The following is a 23558-nucleotide window of genomic DNA, read 5'->3' on the forward strand; positions in this document are numbered from 1 at the left end:
CCCAGCACCAGCCAAGGGCGCCCCTCCTCCAGCTGGGTCAGCTGACCAGGGAGACGAAGGACACAGCACCCTCTCCAGGACGGTATGTGTCATTACAGGTGGGGCACTCAGTAAAGGTGCTAGGACCCTGACACTGGCCACAGCTAGTGACTTGGTCCACACAGCATGCTGGCAGTCAGTAGGCAGTTAACCTGCTTAGGAACAGTGTACTTGAGTGAAGGGAAAGAAATGGCCTGGGTGTTAAGAGTCTACCTATCCCCCATCCCCACCTTTTGTTTTTACAAACACCTCCCTCAGTACCTACTGGTCACTAGAATAGTCGTTTAATATCGCACAGTGTGAATACCCTTGGATTTAATTGTGGATGAAGGATAAATCTGAAAACATATTAGAATTCACTTTGCGTTGGGTTAAATTTGTAAAAATATAGCTCAGAACAATCATCTGTAGCATTTGACAGTTGCCAGTAGGTCTAAAGAGAGCTGGAGAGAGAGAGGGTGATAGTCCGCCTAGGGGATAGGTTGCTGATGAAGGCCAGCTGGGCTTGTCAGATGACCGACTGACATGACATGCATCTTCCCTGCATGCCTGCTCACCCAAGTGGATGACGGTGGACTGGTGGGAAATGAGCTTGGTTTCGGGCCAGCACTCCACTGGGTGGGGGCCCCTTGAAGTTGTGTCGCAGGGGATTAAGGATCCACTGCAGCTGAGAAAAGGCTAATGACATTCTCCAGCTTTTCTCGGCTTTTCTACCCAAGGACAATGCGTGTGGTTTATAAAGGCGCTTACCCTGATTTTGATGACCACCCTTGCCTTGTGCACCAGGGTCTCTGGAAGCTGCCTTTGGCCCCCCAGCAACACTCCCCAGGCCTGCCATTCCAGAGAAAGTCATTCCTTTCAGGATGCCAAACTGGGTTAGCGCCACCTCGAACCTCTGTCTTTTGTGGTATATGCATGTAGAAAATTCAAAGGGAGGGACTATGAAAGCCCAGGACGGGGTCTGCATGATTCCAGCAGCACTGAATTCTTCTGAAAGTTTAATACTCAAGTATGCATGAAATTCCAAATTAAAAAAAAAATTTTTTTCTTGGTTTTTTTTTTTTTTTTTGTCCTGAAGAATCTTCCTTCTTCCTCAAGTCAGAGTGAAGAAAACAACAAATGGCTTTAGCTAAAGTGAACAGCAAGGGGGAAAACCCCAGATAAGTCCCAGGTCATGGACTGGGGGCCCCCACAGGGTCTCATTAGACCACGAGAGACCAAGAGAGTCAAGTTTTGGGGAGATACATGTCATCCTTTGACATGTCCTGTCATCCTGAGATCCCCGGCACCCCATTCCTCTCCACAGTCACAGGAGGCCGGTGGGATGCCGCTCTGGGGAACGCAGGTGACTGCATTCCATGTCTGCTGGGGGCCCACCAGACTCTCTTCTTCAAGGCTCAGTTTGTTGAGATCTTTCAGGATACTCCTAAGAAAGACTACACACTCCTTGACCTGACAGGCACCCCAGAGGAGCCCCATGGCCACAAGGGGGCTGGGAGCCCCAGAGTGGGGTAAAGGGGCTCAGCAGCTAGGGGAGAAAACTTTCTCCTTCTGCTGTGCCAGGCTCTTCCTGCTGTTTTGCTGGACAGTAAGAAAAGCACAGGTCCATGCAACCAATACAGGCACTTTCCCTCTGGAAGGGAAGTTTTTCAGTCCTGCTAAAATATCTGTGGATGTTATGTGAACATATATACTCATTTTTTCCTTTTCCCAGTGGGCTTTGGAATGATTTACTGATAAGGTCACAAGGGCACAACTGCTCTTAGCAGGGAGGACACTTCTTTTAAGCTGAGGGTGTCACAGTGGTCCTCCTATGGTAATGATCTCTTACTCAGGTGTGGAGTTAGGAGTGAACACTCTGTTGAATCACTCCAAACTCTGATTCTGGGAGTGAGGGCCAGTCCCTCTGCCTGTGGCAATGCGGTCAGGCCAACACCTCCTTTCTTGAAGAGGGAAGTGACACTCAGTGGTTTGTCTAAATTGGTCGCTGTCTGGAGCTCGTTCTATTCATACCTTAAATGCCAGGGTCCCCAGGGCATTTTCCCAAGCCTGGCTCTCATAGCACCGGGCAATATTAGCCCCACACTGGCCTCCACCATCATTGGAAATTAAGGGAACACTAGGCCCAGCTGGACACCCACTCTGGGGAGTTCTAACTCCTGTGAGTAAGTGTGTGTGTGTGTGTGCGCGCATGTGCCTTGTGTACACATATGTGTGTGTATGTGGGGAGAAAGGCGTAAGGGGGGAGGAGAGAGGGGAGAGGGAGGGGAGAAGAGGGTGGGAGGGAGGGGAGAAGAGGGAAGACAGGGAGGGGAGATGGGGGAAGGGGGGGGCGCGTAGGGGGGAGGGGAGAAGGGGAGAAACAGAGAAGGCAGTGGGGAGAAGGGGGAGTGGGAGAGACAGAGAGGGAAGGGGGAGGCAGAGAGGGGAGAAGAGGGTGGGAGGGAGGGTAGAAGGGGGGAGACAGGGCGGAAGGGGGAAGAAAGGAGAAGGTTTAGGGCATTGGGGCCTACTTTGGTAGGCGCAGGTGACAAGTTCATGTAAAACACAGCTTCCCAGGGATTCCGATGTGGAGGGGCCCCACCTTGACCCCCTTTTCTCTACCAAAACTCTGCCTGAGCCCGAGAGCTGGTTCTCCAGGCCTCCTCTAGAGGCCCTGCCAGACTGAGATGGAAAGCGTCCTCACCAGGGTGCTCTCTGGGTCCCACCAACAACCCCCATGTCACCGAGACTGCCAACCTGGTCTTCTGCTTCAGCCTCCTGGCACCCTCCTTTCCCGCTCTAGTGGGACCTGGGGTCAGCCTAACTGTAGTGCTCTGCTCAGCCCAGGCCCTTTTGGGGGGCAACCTGTCTGGTCCAGATCCACCCGGGGAAATGAGATGCCCCCTCCCACCACCCTTGCCAGTCTCAGGGCCCTGAGGCCAGTCACACCTCTGCATGGCTGCCCTGTGCGCCTCCTCCTGCACTCAGGAAACCCCCCTCTTCCTGACTCACCCCCATGGTGCCTGGCCTCCCACCGCAGCTGGCTGTTAATGTACCAGTTTCTCTCACAGCCTGTCTTCACGGTCACTGGGGTGGCCCGAGCTCTGAGTGTGTGTGTTTAGTATGAGGTGGGCACTTAATCAAGGGCTCTTGGAGAGAGTGACCTCATAATCTTGCCTTCTCCCTTTCAAATTCTACTTCCTGGACATCAGTGTTTGTGTCTGATGACGTTTAGGTGCCGTGACTGCTTCACAAGGGGACGTGACGCGAGCACCACCTCCTCGCTTTCCCGGAGCAGAAACCGGGTCTAAGCAATCAAGGTCAACAGCAAGAGGACACTTGGGATTTGCCCTCAGTTAAAACCAGTTTCACTGAACATGGAGATGGTGGAAAGAAGTGGGTGTGGGCAATGATAACAAGCAAGGAGAGTTCACGAAGCCTGCAGGAACGCTCAGTTCCGCAGGAGCTATCAGATCCATCAGATTCAGTCATCCTGTCTTGTCTAAACCCTTGGAGCCCATCGCGTTTTGGAAGCTGGGCTGTTGGGGGCCTTGGGGTGGCTGGCGGTATAGGCCTGGCTCCCAAGTGCAGAGGGTGGGGGAGTTTCTCTGAGCTGGGCCTGAGGAGGAGCTGGGGGATGGAGCCTTCCTTCCTGAGCAGGGCTCCCCAGAGTTGCTGAGGGGTCTGTCAGCAAGGGAGTAGAGCCTGTCTTCCCGTGCAGTGGGGGGTGGGGTGGGGCAGAGGCAGGCAGCCCTGGATGGACTCGCTGCCCACTGCAGCCACCAACGGGCTGACTCCAGGCCTGGCCTTCCTATTGTGCTCTGGCTCGTAGAAAGTGGGGCAACAGAGGGGGAAGGGGAAGATGGGGGGAGGGGGGATGAAATGGGGGAGGCAGAGGGGGAAGGAGGAAATGGAGGGGGAAGAGAGAGGTAGAGGGGGAGGGGGGAGACAGAGGGGGAAGGGGGAAGCAGAGGCTGGAAGCCAGGTCCAGCTCAGAGCAGTCCGCCAGAGGGATGAGGGTTTGTGGTAGAAGCAGCTAGTTCCTCTGTGCCTTCTGTTCTTCAAATAGTAACCCCCACCCACCAAAAAAAACCCCAAAAAAACAAAAAAACCTGATCAGAAGTTATTTACACGTCCTTACTGATGACCACTGTGACTGTAAGTCTTGCTGTGGTAGAGATGCTCATAGGTCAGGGGAGGAGTGTCTCTCCATAACCCCCACCCTGCCTGTATCCTGCCTGTATGGTCGATGAGCTGCTCCCCAAACCTCGAACTTCTCTGAGGCAAGGGTGCTGAGGCTGTCCTCCCCAAGTGTTCCTGCTGTCCAGGGTCCCTGAAGTGGCTTCCCAGAGGGGTCTCCAGCTCCCACGCCGGCAGAGAGGCTGTTATTTGGGAGGAACATTGCTGTTCCCCGGGGGGGATGTGACCTCCACGCAGAAGTTACCATCTGTCCTGACAAAGGCAGGACATTCTGTAGCTGAGCAGGGAAGTAGCCTCGATTTTTAGGGAGAAGGTGTCGAGCTGGGACCTGAGTCACTATTCTGAGTGACTTCCCCTGTAAGAAATGCCTCCTTGGCTCTTTGACAGTGAAGGCGTGCCCTAGATATGCCAGAAACTCAACTATTGTTTAATAGGTAGATTTCTGAGGGGCCTGAATCTCTACCTCCTTCTCGTGCGATTTCATTCCTTTCCCAGAAAAGTAATGTCTCGAGTGCAATGTGACGCGTATGCTTTTTCCAGACAGTACAAATCAGGAGAGAATGCTCCGAGAGGGTCTCAACCCCGGGAGCAGAAGATCAAGGTCGTGGCGAGGACTGCATGGCCAGAAGTGAGCCATCTTCCCTGTCCCAGGAGCCAAGCCAAACAAAGCTCGGGTGTGTGTCCCAGAGTGTCTGGTACATGGAGTTCTCATCTCCTCCAGGTCCAGTCCCTTGCCTCAAAGCCGCATGTGCAAAGCTTGTCTTTCTGGACAGTGCCCTCTTGAAACTGTTTATCAAAAATATGTTTATAGTACAAAGACCATAAAAAGGAGGGGGAACTTCAAACAGAAGCCCTTGGTGGATGGTAAAAAAAGAAAAAGCTGTTGAGACCTTACAAATTCCATGCTGTTCCAGCCTCGAGTGATTAGAAACACGATGCTGCTGGTCACTGGGAGGCGACGCTCCTGATGGCTCTCTCCACCGTCTTTCTCTGAGGGGTTGTGATTGGGGGGGCACGACCGTGTTTACGGCGTCTTACAGGGATGATGAGAACAGACACGTGAGGAAGAGAAGCCAGCAGCACATGGGAACATGGTGAGCATTTGCCTCAAACTCGTGTTTCACGGAGTTGATAAAAATCGACAGGTGTGTGTGTTTGTGGGTGGGTGTGGGGGGTCCCAGGTCCACGTGGTTTGCTGCCAGATCTAAGTCCAGAATGTGGAGGCTGGAGTTTCCATTCTCATGCCGGGGATCTGAGGAGTTGGATGCATTTACATCTCTACGTGGCTCCCGTGGGTAGGAGAAACGGCCTGAACTGTGGTTGTGTCCTTGAGTAAGAAGGATGCCTCTATCTGTTTCCTAAACGTGCTCATTGTGGGTCGGGACTGCTCTCCGGAGACACGTTTCCCGTGACGTTAACACCATGTCATCTCATCCCAGGCGTGTGGGAGGAGCGTGTGTGTCCTTGAATGTCTGCCATGCTGGCCCACCGCGTCCTTTTCTGAAAACTCCCATGCCTTCTTGGTGCCAATGCTGAGGCTGGTGGGAGGGGGCTGGGTTGGATCGGGAAGGAGGAAGAGGGGTGCTAGTTTGGTCTCTAACAGCAAGGATGTGGTTCGAACTTCTCAAGAAAGCACTCAGAGTCATTCTGATTTTGATGTCCACTGGCCATCACACCCAGAGGAGACTGCCAGGCCGGCCTCCAGGGGACCACCTCTGTACACACCTCAGCAGATGCCAAGCAGACGAGTCCGCAGGCCTCAGGGTCAAGGTGGTCACATAAGCACTCGGCTCTAAGCTCTTGACGGGGGCTGGACGACCCCCTGTCCTGTGTAGCGGGTGTGCTGCTCTGGGTGGCCAGTCTCAGAGGAGGGACGAAAGGCAAGACTTTCTCTTGGGAACCTTTAGGAAGAGGCTCTTTAACAGAAAGTAGAATAAGAGACAAGAAAATATGGAGCGGGCCAAGGAGCAGCAACTCGGGCCCCATGTCCGTAAGCAGCAGCGCCTGCAAGCTTTAGTACACATTGTGAGTGGGGAGCACAAAAGGTATTAAAAAAGAAAAAATACCCAGCTGTCACCCTGACACAGAAAAGCATGTGATTATTCCGAGACATGTTTGCTACGCAACCCTCATCTCCTCCACTGGCCCCTGCTCCTCTCTGGGAACAGTCAAGCTTGTTGGGGCCCACTTTCTCCTGCTGGCTTGGGGCGGGTTTTCAGTCCTGCGAGGCCACGTGGGCGATAACGCTGTCCTCAAAGCCTCCCCTTGCGGGGGACCTTGCAATTTAACCCTGAGCCCCAACCTATACTCGGAAAGCCCTGCCATTCTTCCAAAAATGGACGTTGACAGAAAGATACAAAATAAGAAAGGTGATTGTAAATTAAATCACGAAAGAGGTGACCCCCCGGAGCCCATTTAGAAAAAATCAGGTCTTGTTCTCGTCATACATGTCCAGGGAAGGTTCGATGGTGGAGAATTCACTTTCGTACACGAGGCTCCGAGGAGACAAGGAGTTTCGGTGGAAGAAGTGACCACCTGGAAAAGGGACAAGAAGAAACAGACTTAATCCGGGCGTCAGGCCTCCCCTTCCCGCACAGCTCGGAGGAAGCACATGGATTTCTCTTCAAAGCGGCACATTTTCTCAGATAGCTCCATTTGGGGCTCTTATCATGAGACAAATGGAAAGAATTCAGGCATTCCCTCAACTTAGGCACAACATAAACACGGTAAATCCCAATGTTCAGATCCCCAAGAGATTAACACCTGGAGCTTTTCTTTTTTAAAGATTTCATTTATTTGTTTGAGAGAGAGCACAAGCAGGGGGAGCAGCAGGCAGAGGGAGAAGTAGGCTCCCCACTGAGCAGGAAGCTTGATGTGGGACTTGATCTCAGGACCCTGAGATCATGACTTGAGCCAAAGGCAGATGCTCAACTGACTGAGCCACCCAGGTGCCCCTAATTTTTTTCCCCAGTGTTAGACTCTATCTGCTGAGGCAACGCTACAGAAGATGAAGACTTCCCCCTCTCTTCCTCTATCCCTACTTTCTACTCTCCAATATAATGATATTTTGATACAAATTTCAGCATTTACATTATTTGACTATTTCTGCTAGTCATAGCGAAGCCATGCTCACATTTCCTTTTCCAAACAACTGATTCGTTTGCACAGGTTTCCTAACATATAACTGACATACAATAAAATGCACGTATTTCAAACCAAGACCAGATTCAAGATGGTGGACATCTCTGTCCCCCCAAAAGTTTCCTGGAGCCTCTGGTAATTCTTCTCTTTTTCCTGCCCTACTTCCACCCTCAGATAAACACAGATGAGGCTACGTCTTTCTAGAATTTTTTTAAACATGGATTCATAGTTATTTTTTGGCTCTTACAAATAAATTTGCTATAACACCTGTGTCCAAGTCTGAGTGAGGATGGTGCTTTCTTTTCTCTCGGGTAGATACCTAGGACCAGAGTGTCTATGTGGGTGTATGTTGACTTTTCTAGAATGCATCACTGTTCCCCAAGCAGTGTATGGGAGTCCTAGTTCCTCTGCACCCTCACCAGCACTAAGATGGCCAATCTTTGACGCTCTGGCCCTTCAAGTACGAGCATAGGAATATCTTGTCGTACTTCTAATTTGTATTTCCCTGAACTTGAGGTATCCACCCATGTGCCTATTAGCCAACTGTATATCTGCTTTTGTGAAGCATTTTGGTAAAAATCTCTTGCCCATTAAAAAAACTGGGCTGTCTTGGGGCGCTTGGGTGGCTCAGTGGGTTAAAGCCTCTGCCTTCGGCTCAGGTCATGATCCCAGGGTCCTGGGATCGAGCCCCGCATCGGGCTCTCTGCTCAGCAGGGAGCCTGCTTCCTCCTCTCTCTCTGCCTGCCTCTCTGCCTACTTGTAATCTCTCTCTGTCAAATAAATAAAATTCTTTAAAAAAAAAAAACTGGGCTGTCTTCCTATTATTGAGCAGTAAGAGTTTTTATATATTTTATTCATTTATTTATATATTTATATATAATTAATAAAAATGATAATAGTTATTATATAAAAATATATTTTCCAGAAACAAGTCTTCCATCACATATGGTTTGCAAATATTTTCGCCCAGTTGGAGGCTTGCCTTTTTACTTCCAGAACAATGTCATTTGAAAACCAAAAGTTTTAAAATTTTGATAAAAATCTAGTTTATGGATTTTCCTTTTTTATAGTTTGCACATTTTGTGTCAGAATAAAGAAATCTTTGCCAAATCCAAGGTCAGTCAGATCTCCTCCTATGCGTTTAGCCAGAAGCTTAACAGTTTTAGTGCTTACATTTAGATGTAATCTGTTCTGGTCAGAGAAAGACATGATGTTGGCTTTGTCAAGGAGAGCATATTTTTCGACGCCTAAAAACACTCCCTACTTACTGATCAAATGATGAGGACTGTTTTCGCTATTAAGCACATAATGTTATTATGTAAACTCTTAGTTGAGGCATAACCTGTATAAGGTATGTGTACAAATCATAAGTACATACAGGTAAATTTGAATGTGCACAGAGAGAACATACCCTGAAATCATCACTTAATCAAGAACTAGGCCCTGTGGCTCCCCATGAGTCCCCCTATCAACCCCAATCACCAGACCCTCCCGAAGGAAACCACAATCCAGACTTCTCACACCATGGTTTAATTGTGTCTGTCTTTAATGGAAACAGTGTTCTTTCGTGTCTTGATTCCTTCAATGTTATGTGGTGATATTGATCCATGTCATGAAATAGATCAGGAATTGGTTTTCACAGTGGTGTGACATTCTGTTGTGTGACTACCTCACCATTTACATACATCCGCTCTTCTCCTGGTGCACATTGGAATGGTTTCCATTTTGGAGCTCCTATGAATGTTGCTGTGAGAAACAGTCTTGTGTGTATCTTTTGCACACATGCACATGGAATTCTCTTGGAATTATGGGATCTTGGGGTCTGTATATGTCTATCTGTAGCACATGTTGGCTGTATTCCAAAGTGGGTGGACCAGTTTCTACCTCCACCACTAGACGAGAATTCCAATTGCTTTGTATCTGCACCAATACTTGCTATTTTCTGTATGTTTTCATTCTAGCACTTTTGGGGGGGTATATAATGGTATTTCACAATGGTTTTAATTTTTCATTCCACTGATGCCAAAAAAGGATGAACTCCTTTTCACATGTTTTTAGGGTATTTGTACATCTTGTTCATCCCGAAACACCTGTATATTTACTTCTTTTTTTTTTACAAGTTGTGGTAAAACTGACATATAACATTATATTAGTTTTAGGTGTGCAATGTAATGGTTCGATATTTTTGTATATCGTGTGACATGATTACAAGAAGTCCGATGAAAATATAGTTACAAAATTCCTTTTCTTATGATGGGAACTTTTAACGTCTATTCTCTTAGCTACTTTCAAATATACCATACAGTATTATTAATTGCAGCAACCATGTTTCACATCACATCCCCGTGACTTACTGTTCTATTTTTTGTTTTGTTTTGGTTTTATGATTTCTTTGTTTTATAACTGGACATTAGTACCTTTTGATCCCTTTTACCCATATCGCCCACACCTAACCACCCCACCTCTAGCAACCACCAATCTTCTCTGTGTCTGTGAACTTGGTATTGGTTTTTGTTTTTAAGTTCCACATGTAAATGAGATCATAAGGTGTTTGTCTTTTTCTGACTTACTTCACTTCCTGTGATGCCCTCAAGGTCCATCCACATTGTTGCGAATAGCAAGATTTCCTTCTTTTTAAATGGCTGAATAGGACGCATGCGCTTGTGCGCGAGCGCGCGCGCACACACACACACATTTTCTTCATCCATTCATCCATCTATGGACGCTTAGGTTGTTTCTTTATCTTGGCTATTGTAAATAATGCATGACGAACATTAGGGTACATGTGTCTTTTAGAGTTCGTGTTTTTGGTTTTTTTTTAGTATATTTTTTTTAATTTTAAATTTTTTATTTATAAACATATATTTTTATCCCCAGGGGTACAGGTCTGTGAAACGCCAGGTTTACACACTTCACAGCACTCACCATAGTACATACCCTCCGCAATGTCCATAACCCCACCCCCCAGCAACCCTCAGTTTGTTTTGTGAGATTAAGAGTCCCTTATGGTTTGTCTCCCTCCCAATCCCATCTTGTTTCATTTATTCTTCTCCTACTCCCTTAACCCCCCATGTTGCATCACCACTTCCTCATATCAGGGAGATCATATGATAGTTATCTTTCTCTGCTTGACTTATTTCGCTAAGCACGATATGCTCTAGTTCCATCCACGTTGTCGCAAATGGCAAGATTTCATTTCTTTTGATGGCTGCATAGTATTCCATTGTGTATATATACCACATCTTCTTGATCCATTCATCTGTTGATGGACATCTAGGTTCTTTCCATAGTTTGGCTATTGTGGACATTGCTGCTATAAACATTCGGGTGCACGTGCCCTTTCGGATCACTACGTTTGTATCTTTAGGGTAAATACCCAGTAGTGCAATTACTGGGTCATAGGGCAGTTCTATTTTCAACACTTTGAGGAACCTCCATGCTGTTTTCCAGAGTGGTTGCACCAGCTTGCATTCCCACCAACAGTGTAGGAGGGTTCCCCTTTCTCCCCATCCTCGCCAGCATCTGTCATTTCCTGACTTGTTAATTTTAGCCATTCTGACTGGTGTGAGGGGATATCTCATTGTGGTTTTGATTTGTGTTTCCCTGATGCCGAGTGATATGGAGCACTTTTTCATGTGTCTGTTGGCCATCTGGATGTCTTCTTTGCAGAAATGTCTACTCATGTCCTCTGCCCATTTCTTGATTGGATTATTTGTTCTTTGGGTGTTGAGTTTGCTAAGTTCTTTATAGATTTTGGACACGAGTCCTTTATCTGATATGTCGTTTGCAAATATCTTCTCCCATTCTGTCAGTTGTCTTTTGGTTTTGTTAACTGTTTCCTTTGCTGTGCAAAAGCTTTTGATCTTGATAAAATCCCAATAGTTCATTTTTGCCCTTGCTTCCCTTGCCTTTGGCTATGTTCCTAGGAAGATGTTGCTGCGGCCGAGGTCAAAGAGGTTGCTGCCTGTGTTCTTCTCAAGGATTTTGATGGATTCCTTTCTCACATTGAGGTCCTTTATCCATTTGAGACTATTTTCGTGTGTGGTGTAAGGAAATGGTCCAATTTCATTTTTCTGCATATGGCTGTCCAATTTTCCCAACACCATTTATTGAAGAGGCTGTATTTAGAGTTTGTGTTTTTGTTTTTCTCATTTAAATACCCAGGAGTGGAATTGCTAGGCCTTATGGTAGCTCTTGTTTTAACATTTTGATGCTCCATACTGTTTTCCACAGTGGTTGCACCAGTTTGCATTCCCACCAACAGTGTAAGTAGGTTCCCTTTCAGGATGCCTGGGTGGCTCAGTTGGTTAAGCGTCTGCCTTTGGCTCAGGTCATGATCTCAAGGTCCTAGGATCACCCTTGTTGGGTCCCCTGCTCAGTAGGGAGTCTGCTTCTCCCCCTCCTTCTGCCCCTCCCCCAACTTATACTCTCTCAAATAAATAAAATCTTTTTTTTTTTTTTAAGTCTTCTCTTTCTCCACATCCTCGCCAAGACCTGTTGTTTCTTATGTTGTTGATTTTAGCCATTCTGACTGGTGTGAGGTAGTATCTCACTGTGGCTTTGATTTGCATTTCCCTGATGCCAAGTGACACTGAGCATTTTTTCATGTGTCTGTTGGCCATCTGGATGTCTTCTTTGGGAAAATGTTTATCCACATCCTATGCCCATTTTAAATTGGATTGTTTTCTTGATATTGAGTTGTATAAGCTATTGGTATATTTTGACTATTAACTACTTGCCAGATATATGATTTACAACTATCTTCTCCCGTTCAGGAGGTTGTCTTTTTGTTTTGTTGATGGTTTCCTTTGCTGTGCAAAAGCTTTTCAGTTTGGTGTAGTCCCAATTGTTTATTTTTGCCTTTATTTCCTTTGCCTGGGGAGACATATTTGGAAAACTATTGCTAAAGGTAAGGTCTAAGAGATTACTATGTATGTATTCTTTATTTTTATGGTGTCAGGTCTTAGATTTAGGTCTTTAATCTGTTTTATTTTTGTGTATGTGTAATAAATTGGTCCAGTTTTCCCAGACCTATTTATTGAAGAGACTGTCTCTTCCCCATTGTATATTTGCCTCTTTTGTCATAAATGAATTGCCCATATAAGCATGCATTTACTTCTGGGCTCTATTCTGTTCCATTGATCTGTGTCTATTTTTATGCCAGGACCATACTGTTTTGATTAGTATATCTTTGCATTATGTCATTTAGGCTCCAGTGTGTGTGCGTGCTTGTGTGCGTGTGTGTGTGTTTTGTACTTGAATTCCCATTTCACACATTTCATTCTTGATATGATTTCAATCTTTTAAAAAAAGATTTTATTTATGTATTTAACAGAGAGAGAGAGATCACAAGTAGGCAGAGAGGCAGGCTGAGAGAGTGGGGAAGCAGGCTCCCCACAGGACAGAGAGCCTGATGCGGGGCTCGATCCCAGGACACTGAGATAATGACCTGAGCCAAAGGCAGAGGCTTAACCCACTGAACCACCCAGGCACATCTCAATCTTTTTTTTTTTTTTTAGGTAAATTTATTTATTCATTTGAGAGAAAGAGCAAGAGCATGGGCAGGGGGGAAGGGCAGAGGGAGAAGGAGTAGCAGACTTCCCACTGAGCAGGGAGCCTGATGTGGGGCTTGCTCTCAGAACCCTGGGATCATGGCCTGAGCCGAGGGCAGACACTTAACTGATTGGGCCACCCAGATGCCCCGTGACTTCAATCTTTTAAAACTTATTGAGACTGTTTTTTGGCCTAACATGAGATCAGTTATGGAGAATATTCCGTGTGCACTTGAAAAGAATGCGTATTCTGCTATTTTTGGTTGGAATGCTCTGTACGTATCCATTTGGCACATCTGGTCTAATGTGTCCTTCAAAGCCACTGTTTTCTTATTGATTTTCTGCCTGAATGATCTATCCATTGGTGTAATTATATGTCTTTTTAGATCTAAAGTGAGTCTCCTGTAGGCAGCATATAGATGAGTCTTGTTTTTTATCCATTGAGTCACTCCACATCTTTCGATTGGAGCATTTAGTCCACTTACATTTAAAGTAATTACTGATAGGTATGGACTTATTGCCATTTTGTTCATTGTTTTCTGGTTGTTTTTATAATTCTTCTCTTTTCCTTTCTTCTTCTCTTACTTTCTCTATTTTTTGTGTATTTATTACAAGTTTTTGTTTTGTGATTATCATGAAGTTCCTATATAATATTGTATTTATATAATGGTCTTTATTGACAGTCACTTATGTTAGAACACATTCTAGAACCACATTTTTACGCCCCACTCCACATTTGACATACATGACATCACATTTTACAACTTTCTATTCTGTTACCTCCTTTTTTTTTTTTTTTTAAATATTTTATTTATTTATTTGACAGAGAGAGATCACAAGTAGGCAGAGAGGCAGGCAGAGAGAGAGAGAGAAGGAAGCAGGCACCCCGCTCAGCAGAGAACCCGATGCGGGACTCGATCCCAGGACCCTGAGATCATGACCTGAGCCGAAGGCAGCGGCTCAACCGACTGAGCCACCCAGGCACCCCTTCCTTTTTTTTTTTTTTTTTTAAAGATTTTATTTATTTATTTATTTATTGAAGAGAGAGAAAGCACAAGTAGGGGGAGGACAGAGGGAGAAGCAGACTGACTCCCTGCTGAGCAGGGAGCCTGATGCAGGACTTGATTCTAGGACCCTGGGATCACCACCTGAGCAGAAGGCAGATGCTTAACTAAGTCACCCAGGTGCCCTTATTCTGTGTCTCTCTTAACTAATTTTTGTAGATATAACTGATTTTATTGGTTTTTTAAATCTTTTGACTTATATACTAGCATTATAACTGATTGACCTACTTTTACTATGTTTGCTTTATCAGTGAATTATTTTTCCATTCATAATTGTCTTATTTCTAATTATGGCCTTTTCTTCTTTTTTTTTTTTTTTTTTTTTTAAGATTTATTTATTTATTTGACAGAGAGAGATCACAAGTAGGCAGAGAGGCAGGCAGAGAGAGAGAGGAGGAAGCAGGCTCCCTGCTGAGCAGAGAGCCCGACGCGGGACTCGATCCCAGGACCCTGAGATCATGACCTGAGCCGAAGGCAGCGGCTTAACCCACTGAGCCACCCAGGCGCCCCTGGCCTTTTCTTCTTAAAAAAAAAAAATCCCTTTAACATTTCTTGTAAGGCTAACATAGTGGTGATAAACTCCTTTAACTTTTGTTTGTTTGGGAAACTCTTTATATCTCCTCTAAGTCTGAATGATAACTTTATCAGGTAGAGTATTCTTAGCTGTGGGTTTTTCCCTTTCAGAACTTTGAATATATCATGCCGCAGGCTTCTGGCCTGCAAGGTTTCTGTTGAAAAACCAGCTGAGACCCTGACGGATTTCTCTTGTACATAACTTCTGTTTTTCTCTTGCTGCTTTAAAAATGCTTTCTTTGAGATTTTAATTATTATGTGTCTTGGTGTGGACCTTCATTGTCTCAACTTGTTTGGGGCTCTTTGATTTCTGGACCTGGATGTCTTTTTCTGATTTTCATAGCCAGATGTTATGGCAGCTTGTCTTCCCAGTGTAGGTCCTCAGGCCCAGCAGTGTCAGATGTGGGGCTTGGTCCCTTCCCTCTTCAGGGAACCTCTGTGTCTGTTATATCCCTCCTGCTTGTGGTTTGCTGTGCTGGGGGTTTGGCTCCCTACCTAGTTTCTGTCCCTCCTACACTTCTCGGTGTGATCTCTTTATGTCTTTATCTGTAAAATAGCTGTTCTACCAGTGTCTGGATGTGTCTGTGGGAGGAGGTGAACTTAGGATCCTCCTTTCCCACCATCTTCCTGAGATCTCTAGTAGGTAGCCTTTTCATTATGTTGATGGTTTCCTTTGTTGTGCAGGATGCCTGTTTATTTATTTTGCTCATTTCCACATCAGTTAGTCAGTCTTTTTCTTCTTTATTCTGACTAGAAGTCCTTTGTCAGATAAAAGCATTGCAGGTAGCTTCTTCCAAATAGTGTATTCTGGTTAACAGAATTCCTTAATTTTATTGTGAACCAGTTTATCTCTTATTTTATGGCTTTTTGAGTCCTGTTTAAGAAAACTTTGCCTATCCCAAGGTTTTGAAGATAATTCTATTTTATCTTTCAGGAGCCTCTTTGTTTTACCTTTCACATTTCCATTTCAAATTAATTTTAATTCAAATTAATTTTTTTAATTTTTTTAATTCAAATTCATTTTTTTTCTTTATAGATATTTAGTTGACCCAGCACCCTTTATTGAAAAGACCATTCTTATTTCTACTACTATATAGTGCTACCTTTGACGTGAATCAAGTGTCCATAAATGCATGGTTGTTTGGGATTATATTGTGTTCCACTAAGCTATTTGTCCATCCTTGTATAAATAACTCATTATTTTTAAAAAAAATATACAGCTATAGTGCTGTTGTTGTTTTAAGATTTAGTTTATTTATTTGACAAAGAGAGAGAGAGAGATCACAAGCAGGTGGAGAGAGAGGGGGAAGCAGGCTCCCCACCAAGCCAAGACCCCAATGCGGGGCTTGATCCCAGGACCCCGAGATGATGACCCGAGCTGAAGGCAGAGGCTTAACCCATTGAGCCACCCAGGTGCCCCTCAATAACTCATTCTTAATTACTATACTTTTATAAAAAGTTTTAATACAGTTCTAGAAATCCTCCCACCTTATCATTTTTTAAGATTGTCTTGTTATTGTTGTCTCTTTTCATTTCCACATGAATTTTATAAATCAGGTTATCAAGACACACACACACACACACACACACACACACACACACACACACACACCACTACTGGGATCTCATTAAAATTGCAGTTAATCTATAGATCAATTTGGGGAGAATTAACACTGTTACAATATTGAGTCTTACAAACTATGTACCTGGTATATCCATTTATTGAGGTCATCTTTAATTTCTCTCGCTGATGCTTAATAGTTTTCTGTGTAGAAGACTCATTAGTACTTGATGTTTATTTGATGCCTTTGCAAATGGTATCTTTTTGAAAATTTCATTTTAATTGCTTATTATAGAGGTACAGAAGCACAATTAACCCTGTAAATTTACTTATTTATTTTAAGAGCTTATTTGTAGGTTCTTTTGGATTTTCTATATATACACCACTATGTTGTATGTAAGTAGTGACAGTTTTATTTCTTCCTTTCCAATTCTTAAATCTTTTATTTCTTTTTCTTTCCTTATCATAACGGCTAAGACTGTCAATACAATGTTGAAAGACACAGTCACAACAGGTATTCTGATTTCTAATCTTAGGGAAAGTTTTTAATATTTTATCATTAAGTATGATATTTGCTGTAGTTTTGAAAATATGCATTATTAGATTAAGGAAGTGTTCATCTTTTTTTTAAGTTTGCTGAATGTTCTTTCTTTCTTTCTTTAAAAAAGATTTTATATTAAGTAATCTCTACACCCAATGTGGGGCTTGAACTCACAACCCTGAGATCAAGAGTCACATGCTTTTCTGCCTGAGCCTGCCAGGTGCCTCCAATTTTTCTTTTTTTTTAATCAGGAATGGATGTTGAATTTTAACAAGTGTTTATTCTGTACCTATTAAACATGATTTTCCACTTTTATTCTGTTAATGCGTTGAATCACACTGATTTTTCAACCTTGCAGTTTTTAATAAGTCCAAGTGGTTGTAATTTTTTCTATTTATATGTTGTCAGATTCATTGAGCTAGTTATCTTATTTACTGTATTTGTATCTGTAATTATAAAAGAAATTAACCTGCAATTTTCTCTTTTTTTTTTTGTAATACCCTTGTTGTAATGCTAGTCTCATTCAAAGACTTGGGAAGTTTTCCTCTTTCTATTCTCTGAATAAATTTGTGTAAGATTGCTGTCATTTCTTCCTTAAATGTTAGACTTCACCAATGAAACCATTTAAGCCGAGAACTTTTCTCTGAGGGAAGATTTTATTTTATTTTTAAAAAAGATTTACTTATTTTAGAGTGAGAGTGGGTGAGAGAGCACATGCAAGTGGGGGGAGCGGCAGAGGGAGAGAATCTTTAAGCAGACTCACCACTGAACCCTGAGAGAAGATTTTAAACTGTTGATTTAATTTATTGCCTAGATGTAGAATTCAGCTTTCCTATTTCTTCTTTCGTCAATTTTGATATTTTGCATTTTCCGAGGATTTGTCTATTCATTTAAATATCAGAATTTACTAACATAAATTTGTCATAATATCCTTTTATTTTTATTGTTGTAAAAAACACAGAACATGAAATTTGCCATCTTAACCATTTTTAAAAATATCTTATTTCTTTGTCAGAGAGAGAACGAGAGTGAGCACACAAGTGGGGGAGGGACAGAGGGAGAATCAGGCTCTGCACTGAGCGAAGAGCCCGATGTGGGATTTGATCCCAGGACCACCCTGGGATCATGACCTGAGCCAAAGGCAGATGCTTAACCAACTGAGCCACCCAGACGACCCTCATCTTACCCATTTTTAAGTGTATCATTCAGTAGTGTTGAGTATTTTCACATTGTTGTGAAATACATTTCCAGAACTTTTTCATCTTGCAAATCTGAAACTCTATACCTATTAAAGGACTTCCTTATCCCTCCTTCCACCAGCCCTTGGTAACCACTATTCTACTTTCTATTTTTATAAATCTGGTCTTATTACTTCTTTTAATGCATATAGGTTCTATAGTGATACCTGTTTTCATCCCTGATACTGGTCATTTGGGTCTTTTTATTATTTTAAGATTTTATTCATTTATTTGAGAGAGAGAGTGTGAGTGAATAAGAAAGCATACAAGCAGGGGCAGAGGGAGTGGGAGAGGGAGAAGCAGGCTCCCCTGCTGAGCAAGGAGCTGGTGCTTGACCCCAGGACCCCAGGACCATGGCTTGAGCCAAAGGGAGACACTTAACTGACGGAGCCACCTAAGCCACCCAGGCATCCTGGGTCTTTTTTCTTGATAGCAGAGATCTGCTAGCTTTATTTATTTTAAGATTTTATTTATTTATTTGACAGAGAGATCACAAGTAGGCAGAGAGGCAGGCAGAGAGAGAGAGAGGGAAGCAGGTTCCCTGCTGAGCAGAGAGCCCGATGCGGGACTCGATCCCAGAACCCTGGGATCATGACCTGAGCCGAAGGCAGAGGCTTTAACCCACTGAGCCACCCAGGCGCCCTCTGCTAGCTTTATTAATGGTCTTTTTTATTTTTTTAAGATTTTATTTATTTATTTGACAGAGAAAGAGAGATCTCAAGTAGGCAGAGAGGCAGGCAGAGGGAGAGGGGGAAGCAGGCTCCCTGCTGAGCAGAGAACCTGATGCAGGGCTTGATCCCAGGACCCTGAGATCATGACCTAAGCCAAAGGCAGGGGCTCAACCCACTGAGCCACGGAGGTACTCCAATAGTCTTTTTCAAGAAACAATTTTGTGCTTGGCTGTTTTTTTCCCCCTCTTATATATTTGGTTCCCAACTGAATTCATTTATGCTCTTTATTATTTCCTTTATTTGACAGGAATGCTTAGAGCACTGACTTCTAGCCATTTTTTCTGTTCTAATATATGCATTTAAGGTCACAGACTTTCCTCTAAATGGATTTAGCTGCATCAGCCAAGTTTTGATAATTTCCACTGCAATTTCGTCTCAAGCTTTCTTTTTTCTTTTTTTTTTAAGTAGGCTCCATGCCCACTGTGGAGCTTGAATCCATAGCCCTGAGATCAAGAGTCAGAAGCTCTACCAACTGAACCACCCAGACACCCCTGACTTATAAGCTTTTTAGAAATATATTACCAGAGGGGTGCCTGGCTGACTCAGTTGGCGGCAAATGTGACTGTTGATCTTGGGAGCTGTGGGTTCAAGACCCAAGTAGAGATTACTTAAGAAAAATAAAATCTTAAAAACAAAAAAGAGGTATATTACTTGATTTCAAATATTTAGGGATCATTTTAATTACCTTTTCACTATTGATTTCTAAATTAACTCCACTGGTCGGAAAACATACTCTGTATGATTTCAATCCTTACAAATTTGTTGAAATTTCACCCAGTATATGGTCTATTTTAGTAAATGGACTTGAAAATAATATATAATCTATAGTTGATGAGTGCTACATATATGTCAATTAGATCTTTGCTAATTGTGCTATTCAAATCCAGATCCTTGATGAGTATTTGTATGCTTGTTAAAAAGAGGTGTGTTTAGGGGTGCCTGGGTGGCTCAGTGGGTTAAAGCCTCTGCCTTCAGCTCAGGTCATGATCAGGGTCCTGGGATGGAGCCCCACATTGGGCTCTTTGCTCCGCAGGGAGCCTGCTTCCCCCTTCTCTCTCTGCTTTCCTCTCTGCCTACCTGTGATCTCTGTCTGACAAATGAATAAAATAAAAAGTCTTAAAAAAAAAAAAAGAGGTGTGTTTAAATTTCCCACTATGATGCTGAAATTACTGGTCCTTTGAGATCTACCCATTTTTGCTCCAGATGTTTTGAGGATATATTAGGTACACAAAATTTAGAATTATTTTCTTCATGACAGATTAACTTTTTCATCATTATGAAATGTCCTCTTTGTCTTAAAGCATATTTTGTCTGCTATTTATATAAAAAAAGATTTTCTTTTGATTAGTGTTTACATGGTATATATTCTTCTATCATTTTACTTTCAACACTCCTGTCATCTTATATTAAAGAAGTATCACAAATATGTAGACCTATGTGTGTATTTATAAATTTTAAATTGTCTATCTTTATATTTGAATATTTAATCATCATTTTATATTCATTACTGACATACTGGGATACAAATTTACTATATTAATCCTTTCTATTTGTCCCTTCTGTTCCACCTTCTTTTGTGCTTTAAAAAAAAATGTTTCCTCAGGGGCGCCTGGGTGGCTCAGTGGGTTAGGCCGCTGCCTTCGGCTCAGGTCATGATCTCAGGGTCCTGGGATCGAGTCCCACATCGGGCTCTCTGCTTGGCGGGGAGCCTGCTTCCCTTCCTCTCTCTCTGCCTGCCTCTCTGTCTACTTGTGATCTATCTCTGTCAAATAAATAAATAAATAAATCTTAAAAAAAAAAATGTTTCCTCTTCCTTTGGATAATTTTATTATTCTATTTTTTCCTCTATAAGTTTATTATATCTTATTTTCCTATCCTTTTAGTCACAATACTAGCCTAGAGACTATTTTAGTTTGTTAGTCATTACCCTAATTACAACGTGTATCTGATTTTTAAAATTAATTTATTTTAAAAATATTAATTAATTTATTTATTTGAGAGAGATGTGAGCATGCACATGAGCTGGGGAGAGGGGCAGAGGGAGAGTGAGAAGCAGACTCCCCACTGAATGGGGAGCCCTATGTAGGGCTCTCTTTATCCCAGGACCCTGAGGTCATAACCTGAACCAAAGACAGATGCTTAACTGACTGAGCCACCGAGGCACCCCTATAGTTTTTTTTTTAAGGAAAATAGGGGGACACCTGGGTGGCTCAGTTGGTTAAGTGGCTGCCTTTGCCCAGCATCCTGGGATCGAGTCCCACATTGGGCTCCTTGCTCAGCAGGGAGCCTGCTTCTCCCTCTGCCTCTGCTGCCACTGTGCCTGCCTGTGCTCTCTCTCTCTCTCTGACAAATAAATAAAATCTTAAAAAAAATAAAGGAAAATATGAAGTATTGGTGAGGCCGTAGAAAAACTGTAACCCCTGTACACTACTGGCATGAATGTAAAATTGTTCAGCCATTGTGGGAAACATTTTGGAAGTTTCTCCAAAACAAACACAGAATTACCATAGGACTCAGCAATTTCATACTTACATGAAAAGAGAGATGCAAACAGATTCTTGTACAGCAATTCCTAGCAGCATTATTCACAATAGCCAAAGTTGGAAGCAGCTCAAATGTCCATCAGCAGACAAATGGATGAACAAACTGTGGTATACAAACACACACATATATACACACATACATACACACACACAATGAACTATTAGCCATAAAATGGCATGAAGTACTGATTCATGCTGCAATGTGGATTATCCCTGAAAACATTATCCTAAGTGAAAGAAGACAGACCAGAAGATTACATAATTTGTATGATTCCATTTATATGAGCTATTTAGACTAGGTATAGCCATAGACAGAACACAGATAGGTATTTTCCAAAGGCTGGACAGGAGGGTTGGAATGAAGAACAACTACTTTATGCATAGGGGTTTGCTTTTTGGGGTGATAAAAACTTCTTAAAACTGGATAGAGGTGGTGATCATACAACTGTGTGAATATACTAAATGCCATTTGCCACTTTAAAGTGGTTAATTTTATGTTATGTGAATTTCTTCTCAATTAAAAAGGCATCTTTTTTCTCTAACTTTTTTTTTTTTTTTTTAAGATTTTATTTTTTTTGACAGAGATCACAAGTAGGGAGACAGGCAGGCAGAGAGAGGAGGAAGCAGCCTCCCCGCAAAGCAGAGAGCCTGACATGGGGCTTGATCCCAGGACCCTGGGATCACGACCCGAGCTGAAAGCAGAGGCTTTAACCTACTGAGCCACCCAGGCGTCCCTTCTCTGTTTTCAAGATTTTCTTTTCCTTTTTTTTTTTTTTTTTTTAGTTTACTATGATGTATCTTGTTTTTTTTTTTTTTTTTCTCATATCTGTGGTTTGTCAGTTTTGGAAAATTCTCAGCCATTTTCTCTTCAAATATTGCTTCTGCTTCAATCTTCTTTCCTTCTATGACCTGACCCGAATTGCAGGTGTGTTAGGTTTTTTTCATCATGATCTAAATTCTCTTGTGTGACCCCTCACCACCACCTTTTTGTATTTTCCTTCCCTTTTTCCTTTTGTGCTTCAGTCGAATATTATCTCCTGACCTGTATTCCAGTTCACATATCCTTTCTTTGGCAATGCTTAAGTTGATGTTAAAGGTTCTATGAGGTTCTTACTGTCAGTTCTCACATTCCATTGACTTTTTTTGGTAGGGGGGCTGTTTCTATTTATTTCTGAAATTATCCATCTTGTCTTCAGTTTCCTGAGCATACTTAGAGTTATTTTTAAAGTCTATGTTTGAGGTGCCTGGGTGGCTCGGTGGGTTAAAGCCTCTGCCTTCGGCCCAGGTCATGATCTCAGGGTCCTGGGATCGAGCCCCGCATTGGGCTCTCTGCTCAGCAGGGAACCTGCTTCCCTCTCTCTCTCTCTGCCTGCCTCTCTGCCTACTTGTGATCTCTCTCTGTCAAATAAATAAATAAAATCTTTAAAAAAAAATAAAGTCTATGTTTGATATTTCTGATATTTGTATTTCTGTGGCTCTATTTCTATTCTTTGTTTTTTCTCCTTTTTGGTTGTTTTGTCTTCTAGTATGCCTGGTATTTTTTATTCATTTATTTGTTTTGGACTGTACATATGAAAACTGCAGAGATCTGAGGCTGCTGGTGGTAGTATCTTCCTCTGGAGGATTTCCACATATCACCTGAGGCTATGGGCATATCCTTTCTTCCAATTATAAATTAAGCAGATTCAAAGTTAGGCTTCAGTCTTTGAAAAAGTTAGTTAAATTCTGGTTCAACCTCTACCTAGTTCAAGGGTACAGCCCTTGGGGAACCCCAGTGGAAAGTCTAGGGTGTTTATCAGGGCTCATTGCTCTTTGTGGTCTCTGAACTCAAGGTTATGTCTTGCAAGTCCAGTAAGACTGCCTGAGCTGTCCTCATCAGTCATTCAGACCCCACATTCTGGTTACTTCTCAGCCATTGTTCATGAATTGGCAAATGCCTCAAAAAGAAAAGCAGTGTTGAACATCAGGTCCATATTGCTGCACTTCCCTTTCCTCTGGGCTCTTGACTTCTCAAGTCCTCACCACACTGATAGGTCTTCAATGCTTTAAAGTAAAACGTTAAAAAAGTTTTTTCCATATTCTCTGGTTGTGCTAGGTATGATGTTTGAACTACAACAGGTTAGTATGACATTACCAGAAGCAGAAATGTGATCAATTTATTATCAATGGCTTAGAACTCCCCTTCATGTGGGTTAAAGTTTTTCTAGACTTTAGAATCTTAAATCTGATTAAAGTAATTAAAAAATAAAATAGAGAAGATTTTGTAATTCTCTGAAAAATATAAGTACTTGATTATGTGTGCTGTTCTATTTGCTGTTTTCTTTCTTCCACAGTTAGACCATAAATTTATGGGTACAACTCAGATATATTTTATCTTCCTCTTTTCACATTAT

The 23558-nt window shown here is 42.9% G+C and overlaps 1 protein-coding gene and 1 long non-coding RNA gene across 2 annotated transcripts in view; one reads left to right on the top strand and one right to left on the bottom strand.

Moving 5' to 3' along the window:
• Positions 1-5109: 5109 nt before the first annotated feature.
• Positions 5110-23558, bottom strand: part of RNF130 (ring finger protein 130) — a 134995-nt gene continuing 116546 nt past the window's right edge. Inside the window, exon 8 of the mRNA XM_059175931.1 lies at positions 5110-6756. Within this exon, the coding sequence (XP_059031914.1) occupies positions 6647-6756 (110 nt within the window). The 3' untranslated portion in view covers positions 5110-6646. The remainder of the gene's footprint in view (positions 6757-23558) is intronic.
• LOC131832662 (uncharacterized) overlaps positions 5232-23558 on the top strand; it is a 37752-nt gene continuing 19425 nt past the window's right edge. Inside the window, exon 1 of the long non-coding RNA XR_009354132.1 lies at positions 5232-5315. This is a non-coding gene — a long non-coding RNA (uncharacterized LOC131832662). The remainder of the gene's footprint in view (positions 5316-23558) is intronic.

The sequence above is a fragment of the Mustela lutreola genome, chromosome 5, assembly GCF_030435805.1.
Source record: "Mustela lutreola isolate mMusLut2 chromosome 5, mMusLut2.pri, whole genome shotgun sequence".
Lineage (NCBI taxonomy): Eukaryota > Metazoa > Chordata > Mammalia > Carnivora > Mustelidae > Mustela > Mustela lutreola.